The sequence below is a fragment of the Calonectris borealis genome, chromosome 29, assembly GCF_964195595.1.
Source record: "Calonectris borealis chromosome 29, bCalBor7.hap1.2, whole genome shotgun sequence".
NCBI classification, from domain to species: Eukaryota; Metazoa; Chordata; class Aves; order Procellariiformes; family Procellariidae; genus Calonectris; species Calonectris borealis.
In genome coordinates, this window is record NC_134340.1 from 3,555,704 (window position 1) to 3,564,618 (window position 8,915).

At 64.6% G+C, this 8,915-nt stretch overlaps 1 protein-coding gene and 1 pseudogene across 1 annotated transcript; one reads left to right on the top strand and one right to left on the bottom strand.

The window, feature by feature from the left end:
• Positions 1-68: 68 nt before the first annotated feature.
• On the bottom strand, positions 69-3,947 carry APH1A (aph-1A gamma-secretase subunit). Its single transcript, XM_075175874.1, has 7 exons — positions 3,820-3,947; positions 2,439-2,609; positions 2,142-2,215; positions 1,768-1,890; positions 1,538-1,665; positions 1,015-1,138; positions 69-739 (listed from the first exon to the last, which is right to left on the bottom strand). The coding sequence occupies exons 1-7, from the start codon at positions 3,930-3,932 to the stop codon at positions 675-677; spliced, it is 798 nt and encodes a 265-aa protein (XP_075031975.1). The 5' UTR covers positions 3,933-3,947; the 3' UTR covers positions 69-674.
• A 1,045-nt stretch (positions 3,948-4,992) lies between these two features.
• LOC142094104 (uncharacterized) lies at positions 4,993-8,360 on the top strand (annotated as a pseudogene).
• The last annotated feature ends 555 nt before the right edge of the window (positions 8,361-8,915 follow it).

The window sequence follows — 8,915 nt, forward strand, 5'->3', positions numbered from 1 at the left end:
AGACGGCGGGGAGCAGAGCCCTCTCCCCCCCCCACCTCACCCCGTCCCCATCACAGAAGTCGCCTCGGTGCCGTGGTACCCGTCGCTCTATTAAAAGGGTTTTACTCTGAATCAAAAAAATAATTTACCCCCCACCCCAAGTTGCGCAGCAGGGTAACGAGCGCCCCCAGACAAAACCCGGCGGGGAGCAGAAAGGGGGTGAGCGGGGCAGAGCAACCCCCCCGCCCCGAGAGCATCACCCCGCTTCCGCAGAGGCCGGGGTCGGCAGCACGCTGCGCCCGGCTGGGGCCGCACCGAGGGCAGGGCCCTCCCGGGGGTCCCTGCGAGGGGGAAATGCGAGGGAAGGGGGGTCCTGCCCCGAGCCCCGCAAGCCTGGCCGCACCACAGGGCGCCCGGCTCCCCTCCCGCCTTCCCCGCGCTCACCCTGTGGGGAAAAAAGTCTAACGGAAGTCACTAACGAAGCTAACGGGGCACCCACGAGCACTGGTCGGACCCCAAAAATCCCCTCTGGAGCGGGACGGGGTACGGAGCCGCCTCTGCGCCACGGAGACGGGCCAGGGCTCGGCCGGGCGGCAGCGGAACAAACCGCAGAGGCGAGGGCAGCGTCGCGACCTTCCAGCTGCCGCGGAGAGGGCACTTGGGTACGGCGGGGGCAGGCAGGGCTGCGGCCGCCCTCAGTCCTCGAAAGGCACCTGCAGCGCTGAGTACATCATCACCCTGCTGTCGTCCTCCTGCTTACCTGGGGGGGCGGAAAGGAGGGGGAGGGTGAGCGTGGGGGGAGCAGGGTTGTTTTGGGGGAGCCCCCGTTAGCCAGGAGACGCGGCCCCCCCCCCCCGTTCAACGAAAGGGCGATGGTTGCAGGCGAGATCCGTCCTGCCCCCATCTCAGCAGCTCTGGGCCCCCCGTCGCGTCCCCCCCTCCCCAAAAGGGGACAGAGACCCACCAGAAAAGCCCCCGTATCGCAGCGGTGGCCCCCCCCGTCGCGCGCCCCTGCCTGCCCAGCCCCCCCCTTACAGGAGAGGCACTTGAGGACGTTGCGGAAGGAGCCCCCCGCGGTGAAGAAGGCCCAGAGGCCCGTGCAGAGGGTGATGATGAAGATGGGGACCAGGCTGGCCTCGTACCAGGGGTTCAGGAACGTCTGGGGGACAGAGAGAGCCGTGTTAGGGACGTCACCGCCTGCCAGTCGCCCCCACAGCCCCCCCAAAACAGCCGTGGGGGGGGAAGGGGAGCCAGGCTCTCCGAGCAGAGCTCCGGTAAGCCTGGCTTAAAACTGCCGCGCGGTTTCCCACCCGGAGCTTAGCGGCTAATCCCCCGCCCGTCCCCAGTCCCTCCTTAACCCTCCTTCCCCCAAGCGCTCGCTGGGCGGGAGGGGCCCAAGGGGGCTGTGACTCGCCCCACAGCTCACAGGCGGGGATTTAGGGAGGCTGAAGCCGCGGCGGGCGTCCCCGCGTCCCCCTCCCCGATGACAGCCACCACCGCTGTACTTTGGGGACAGCTTTCTGCACGAGCCCGGTCGGCTGCGGCTCATCAAACTCACCAGCCCCGAGGTGAGGAGGTGACTGGCAACCACCAGCCCCAGGCACCAGTAGCGACGTTTTTCGCAGGCGTCGAAGAAAATCACTCCCCAGAAGGTGTGGAGCAAGACGAGGGCCATGGTGAGGAACGCTGGGGAAAGAGGACGACACAGACCCCTTCAGACCTCGCCGCCACCTTCCTCCTCCTCAGCACCCCGGGCACCAGCCCACGTCCCGCGGCCCCCAGCCTCACCGGACGTAATGAAGTAGTACGGCGAGTCCCCGTGGATCCCGACGATGCCCGGCCCGATGGAGTCTGCCAGGATGTTAATGACGGAAAACACACCGCTGATGATGCCGAAGGACAGGCCCGAGACTGTGGAAGGAGAAGGGAGTCAGCCACGAGCGACCGTGGCCGTGCTACCTCCACCGTGAGCCCCGGACTCAGCGCCTGGGCCCAGGGAACGGCAGGAGAGCAGGAAAGAGAACCGGGAAGGCTGCGTTCGCCCGGCAGGCTCATCAACACCGCCGCCGGACTCCGATAGCCGAGCATCCCGCTGCCAGGCAGCTCCGGAAGAGCGCGGGGAGGTCGGGGAGAACCCAAGCCCTGCCCGGGTTTGTGCTCACCGTAAGCCATCTGCCTGAGGGAGATGGGGGACCGGCCGTCCTCGCTGATCGTCGCCAGGCCTTCGTCCGCTTTCCTGCTCGGGCGGGAGAGAAAGCGTGAGCGGCTAGTTCGGAACAGGGGCCTCGTCACGCAGGAGAGGGGAAGGGATGGTTATAAACGAGCCCCGGGCGAGGAGGAACAGCTTTCTCCCAGGATTTAACGAGGAAGATACTTTGTGGGGTTCCCTGGAGAAAAAGCGGAGGTCGGGCACCGACCGGAGCTACCAGAACAAATCACCCGGCCCCACGGGCTCGTACTTCAGCAGCTTGAAGTAGGCGAATCTGAAAGCCTCCTGCAGCAGGACGGAGACGGCAGCCCCGAAGATGAGGAGGCCGTACTGCAGCTTGGCGTCCTCCCGGTCGCTGAGATGAACCGAAATGAACCAGATCAGAGATGCCAGGAGCAGCGACACCAGCCAAAAAAACGCCCTGGGGAGAGAGGAACAGCAAGCTCACGCTCTGGAGCTCAGAATCAGGCAGCGAACATGTGCCAAGCTTGGTTTGCCTGGGCTCCGGGTCACGCGTTCAGCGGGGGAAGTTTTCGGCGTTGGTCGTTGCCACGTGAGGAGGGCACGCCGAGGAAGCGTGTGGCTGAAAACCAAACGGATTCAGAAGCTGAAATCCTCCTTTCTCTTCTCAGAGCCACGACGACCTGCTCGGAGGAAAGCTGGGGTCACTGAGCTCGGGCGGAGAGGAGGCCGCAGCCTCCGGGTGTTTTGCCTCGGCTGGGACGTCGTCTTTAAGCCGGCGGAGCCGAGTATTGGGAGACCCCAGAGCGAGGGGACCCCGGTATGGCGACAGCCCCTCCCAGCCCCTCCAAATCCACGGCCTCATCCACCTGCGCAGGCGATTTCCCAAACCCTCCTCGGGGCCCCCCCAGCCACAGCCTGCCCCCAGACTCCCCCAGCCACCCCAGAACTGCCCCCACCCCAGACCTCCTCGACTGCCCCCTCAGCCCCCCCTCAATCTTCTCTGACCCCCCAAATTGCCCTCTCACCCCCCTCAATGCTCTCTGACCCCCCAAATTGCCCTCTCACCCCCCTCAATGTTCTCTGACCCCCCCAACTGCCCCCTCAGCCCCCCTCACTGCTCTCTGACCCCCCAAATTGCCCTCTCAACCCCCTCACTGCTCTCTGACCCCCCAACTGCCCCCTCAGCCCCCCTCAATGCTCTCGGACCCTCAAACTGCCCCCTCAATGCTCTCTGACCCCCCAAACTGCCCCCTCAACCCCCTCACTGCTCTCTGACCCCCCAACTGCCCCCTCAGCCCCCCTCACTGCTCTCTGACCCCCCAAACTGCCCCCTCAGCCCCCCTCACTGCTCTCTGACCCCCCAAACTGCCCCCTCACCCCCCTCACTGCTCTCTGACCCCCCAAACTGCCCCCTCGGCCCCCCTCACTGCTCTCTGACCCCCCACCTGCCCCCTCACCCCCCTCACTGCTCTCTGACCCCCCAAACTGCCCCCTCAGCCCCCCTCACTGCTCTCTGACCCCCCGACTGCCCCCCCAATGCTCTCCGCCCCCCCAGCTGCCCCACAACGGCCCCCTCAGCCGCCCTCCCGGCACCACAGGCCCCCCAGGCCCGCCCTAAAGCCCCCCTCGGCCCCCCCCAAAGGCCCCTCGGGCCCCCCCGGGCTCACCCCGCCACCAGGACGATGACCCGCAGCGGTTCCGCCGCCACCGTCAGGAGAACGAGGGCGAGCGCCGGCCCGAAGGCGATACCGGCGCAGCCGAAGAAGACGGCGGCCCCCATGGCGGCGGGGCGGGGCCGGGCGGGGCGGGGCCGCGCGGGGCACGCCGGGAGCTGTAGTCCACGGGCCTGTGACAGCGCCGCCTGGCGGCGGGAGGCCGCGCCGCGCTGCGGGCGTGGGGGGGGTAGGACCAGCTCCGGGGATGCTCCTGGTTGGGGGGGGGGGGGAAGCCCCTCTGCACCCCAAAATCCCCCCCGGCGAAGGAGCCGTGCAGCCCCCCCGGACACCCCCTGACCTGGGGACAGTGCCTGGGCTGGGGGACACGCTGGGCCCACTGCGCCGTCGCCCCAGGCCGCTGGCAAAGCTCTTTATTGCATCCTCCGGGATTTCATCATCCACTGCAAAGGGCAGCCCCAGCGCCCCGGGGGGGTCCCACGGTGATGCCGGGGGTTTTCGGGCATGGAGGGACAAGCTCCGGGGTTGGGGTTGTCACCGCGTCCGGCTGCGGGTCACGGCGCGGGCCTTCCCGGGGCGGCGAAGCTCAGCTGGGCGTAGGTCAGATGTCGCTGCGGGCAATGATGCCGTCAGAGCCGCCCTCGCACCCCCAATTCCCCCGTCTGGCAGCAGCGGGGCTGCGGCCATCCCCTGCTGCCTGCGGTCCCCGAGCAGAGGGACGCTGCCTCCCCGCTCACCCCCCAAGTCTGGTCCCAGGCAGCGCCCGGCTCAGGACCTGCAGCATCTCGCCCGGGTTTTGCATCCAGAAACGATTTTCTCTCCATTGCGGAGGTTTTGGAGGGGGGTTCAGCACCCCTTCGGCTCAGAGCATCACCCGGGTGGGTTTATTCCCCCATGATGCTCAAAAAAACCCCAAATTTTGCTCAGAGGCTTCAAAACTGGGGGGCGAGGGTGGCCGGTGGCATCCCACCCCCAGCACCCTCCTCCTGCCGGGGGTGCTCCGGGATGCGGCACGTGGCCGAGCGGCCGCCGCGTCCCCAGTGACGAAGCCGGCAGGTTGGGGGGTGTCGCTGGCCGGGGCCCCGCAGTTTCAGCAGTGGTGGCAACTCTGCAGAAAGGCTCAGCCCCGCGGAGGAGCTGGCCCCCCCATCGCGGTGCCGGCCACGGATGGTAGCCGGGGGCTCGCTGGCCCCCGCGGGGCTGCTGTGGCTCTGCCTGGGTGGGTGGCAGGGTCGGGGCTGGGGAAGGGCGGCCAGGCCCTGGTTTGGGAAAATTAGGGGGGGGTTAAGCATTTTGGGGACACTGGGGGACGGAGGTGGCCCCGGTCGGGAGCAGACTGGGGCTGGGTTCACCCTCCCGACCCCGGCTCAGTCCCAAACACACGGAAATCACACAAATGCCATCGCTGCTGCTGGGTTTTGGGCAATTCCTGGCAGCGTTTGATGAAGTCTCCCCCCACCATCCCCAGCCGTCCCCCACCACCCCAAAACACCCTTTAAAGGGACTAAAACCCACGAAGCCATTCCCAGCCCCCCAGCCCTGCCACCACCTTTCCTGCTGCGGTTCGGCATGCGGGGCCCTCGGCCAAACCGGCACCAAAAAACATCGCAAAGCCCCATTGCTGGGGGGGAGAAGGGGTTTGGTGTCAATAAACCCCATTGAAGTGACAAAATACAGCGGCGAGGCCGACCGCAGCTGCCTCCAGCTTGAGCAAAGCCTCCGGCTGCTGCAGAAAAGCAGAAGAATATAGAATATAATTGAATTAATTTTATACACTCCTCCCATCGGCCGATGCCGTGTTCCAGGGGCAATTCCCGGCAGCTCCCACGTGGGAGTTTGGGGAAATCCGGCCCAAAGACCAAGAGCGAGTAAAACGTTTGCCTTGGAGAGCAGAAAAACCAGCGGCCGACGAAGCCCAGGGCTCCTCGGGGAGAGGGGCACGGGGAGGAAAACCCTCATCGCAACTCAGAGCTGGAATTAAAATCCCATTTTGCAAGCGAGACCAGGGCGCACAGATCCCTCCCCAAATTCCCTCCCCAAATTCCCCCTCTCCTGCCCGCCCCGGACCCCCAAACCCCAAATAACCCCCAAGCTGGAGGACGTGCTGATCCCTGGGACCCTCAACATCAGCATCACCCTGCACTAAACCCAGCCCAAAAGGGTCCCCTTGGCAGGGGACGGGTGGCAAAACCTCCGATTTCCATCACCCGAGGCTGGAAAACCCCACGGTGGGGGGAAGGGATGCGACGGGGACCCCCCCCATCCCAGCTGGGGCAGGGCCAGCTCCTGGGGTGCCTCCTCTGAGCAGCCCCGGGGCATGCGGCTGCCAACCCCCCCCCCTCCGTCAGAGCCCCCCAGCCCCCCAGCCTGGCAGGGGAGAGAAAATCTCCCCGGACGGAGAGAAAAAAAATCTCCCCGGCAAAAGGTTTTTTGGCCAACGTGTCCTCGGGCCCTGGGGACCCTCCTGCTGCTCCTGCCAGGCACGTGCCCGTTCCGGAAATCCCCCCGCGGGATCCTCCCGACCCGGGTGAGATTTGCTGATGTGGGTTTCTTTACCCCAAAACATTTTTAATGCAATCTATCGGAAAGCCTGAAGTATAAAAAAATCCCAACTCCCCCCCGTGCAGGAGGGGTCTCGGCAGAGGGGAGATGGGTCCAGCAAAGCCCGGGGCAGCTCTGGGTGCTCCCCGGAGAGACGGCGGAGCTGAGCCGTCGCATCCTGGACGACCACGGCACCCTCGCCAACTGGTACAAGGAGAAGCCGGACGGCACTTTGTACTGGATTTACCAGAGCTCGGATTACTCCTCTCCGCTGGGAAAACACTTGGGGAGGAGGGAAACATGGTGGAATTTTTCCCTCGCCACCGGCCCCGTGCAGAGGGAGGACTCGGGGTTTATCACTGCAGCTCCTCCACCTTCTACCCCCCGTTTGGGGACGGGACCAGGCTCGTTGTCACCGGTGAGTGCCCGGCAGGTCGCACGGTGGCTGGGGACATCCCCAGGCAGGTCTGTGCCCCCCCCGCCGGCACCCAGTTTCGCTCTTTAGATGCCACCGAGCCCCAGCTCTCCATCCTGGTGCCCGTCGATGCAGAGGAGCCCAGGCAGCCCCCAGCCAGTGTCCCCCTGCTCTGCCACCTCCCTCGGGGCTGGGACACCGTGCGCTGGCAGCCCGGCGGGGAGGACGGCGGCGGCCGTGGACGAGCACGGCGTCCGCAGCGCCCGGAGCATCACCTGGGTCTCGGCCGAGCGGTGGGACGGGGCTGGGGCGTGCACGGCCCCGGGGAGCGGCACGGGCAGGACCCTCAGCGTTGCCATCAGTAAAGGACCCGGGGAGGGTACTTGGTCCATCCGCCTCCCCCACTGCAGATCCCGGCCTCCATCCACCCCCTGCATCCCAGTTCTTCCAGCCTTTCCTCATTTAGGAAATCCCTACATTCCAACTCTTCCTCGTGAAGACGCATTTTGGAAATCCCTCGCCACCCCCATCTCCTCGCTGGGATCCCCCCCTGCGCTGAAAGGCTTTAAACCTGCCCGTCCCCCCTTGCACAGCCCTGACCCCCCCATTTCGAGGGATGCTTGGCCCCAACCCCCCCATTTTGGGGGATGCTCAGCCCTGACCCCGTTTCAGGGGATGCCCGGCTCTCCAGAGGGACCAAACCCCCCTCTCCCCCCTCTATTAACTCTCCTCTCCCCCCTCGGCAGAAGGATGCCCTGCGCCTCCCTCCTCCTCCTGCTCCAGCTGACCACCCTGCTCCGCAGACGGAGGTGACCCCCCCGTCGCAGCCCCTTTGCCCCGGCTCTCCCCTCGCCTCCCCCAGCCGCCCACACACCCACCCGTGAGACCCAGCCGGGAGGTAAAATTGCTTCCTCAGCCCCCGGCGTGACATATATCTGTTTATTTATAGCGGTGAAACGCTGCTCTGGTCAAAACCCAACACCCCTCGGATTCAAAATTTCCTCCGGAGTTTCACGGTGGGGGGCAAAAACCCTCCCAGGCTGGTGAGAAAATGCACTTTTGGCTGCTGGTGGCGGTGCAAGCGCTGCCGCAGCCCCGGGCTCCCGCCTGGAGCTTCCCCCCAGCGCGGGCCGCCCAAAAGCCAAGGGTGAACCTCGTCCAGGTGTCGGCAGCACGAGCGGGGAACACCCAAAACCCCCCAAAACCCCCTTTTTAGGGGAGCGCCACAGCTCCCCAGCCTGAACCCCAGCCCTTTGCAGGGCAGGAGCAGCCCAGAAGCAGCCCGGCTGCTTCGAAAAACCTTGAAATTGGGTGCAAGGTTGGGTTAGACATGAAATATTTCATTTTCCGAGTCGGAGGGACGACGTTTTGCCGTCGCTGGCACCGGTGCCCAGCACCACCCGCCCGGTCTCGCCCAGGGGAGCTAAAAAATCCCAAAGCTTTTTTTTTTCTTTTGCTCCACACCTCCTCAAACACAAAATGAGGTTTAATAACGCCGCTTCTCCCTTTCTTTTGCAGATGGATCCTCACCGGCAAGGCGCTGAAATGCCGCTTTGCCAAAACCACTGTCTGCAAATGAGTTAAAAACCAAAAGAAAAGGGAAAATTGTGAGAGTCTGCAGGATGGGAGCTGGGTGGGCACAGCCCCTCGTCAGCCGCAGCTCACGAACCTCCATCAATAACTTGCAAATTTGCCCCAGGAATAGTTTGCAAACTTGCAGGAGCTTTGCAAAAGCCAGGAGGATTTTTTCGGTGTAATCTTTTCCGATAGGATTTGAGCACCAGCCCCGGAAAAATTCCCTTCAGATATTTTCTAGCCTCTTGGGGAGGGTTTTTAGCAGATTTTTTTTTTTTTTATTCATTTATAATCTCAAAAGCGAATTTCACGGTTGCTCGTAGAGAGTATCACACGCAAACCGCCCGGAAAGCTTATTTCGGTGGTTTACCAGCTAATGAGCACACAAGTGTACCGGAAAAAATGCAGAACCCCTGGGCAGCTGCCAAGTGCTCGCAGCAAGGCGGGACGGGACGAGCCGGCGCGGTGTCACCGCCATCTGGTGCCACCACGGTCCCACCGTGGACCCTGCGTCCAGTTTGGGTGGCCGGAGCATCTCCAGCAGCTCCACGATCCCATT

What these genes read in the sequence shown, in the direction of transcription:
- APH1A (XM_075175874.1), bottom strand. Translation starts at nt 3,932, where the DNA reads ATGGGGGCCGCCGTCTTCTTCGGCTGCGCCGGTATCGCCTTCGGGCCG. An exon ending in ACCTCCTCACCTCGGGGCTG is followed by an intron (nt 1,139 to 1,537) that starts GTGAGTTTGATG and finishes TCTGTCCCCCAG; the next exon opens with ACGTTCCTGAACCCCTGGTA. An exon ending in CGTCCTCAAGTGCCTCTCCT is followed by an intron (nt 740 to 1,014) that starts GTAAGGGGGGGG and finishes CCGCCCCCCCAG; the next exon opens with GTAAGCAGGAGGACGACAGC.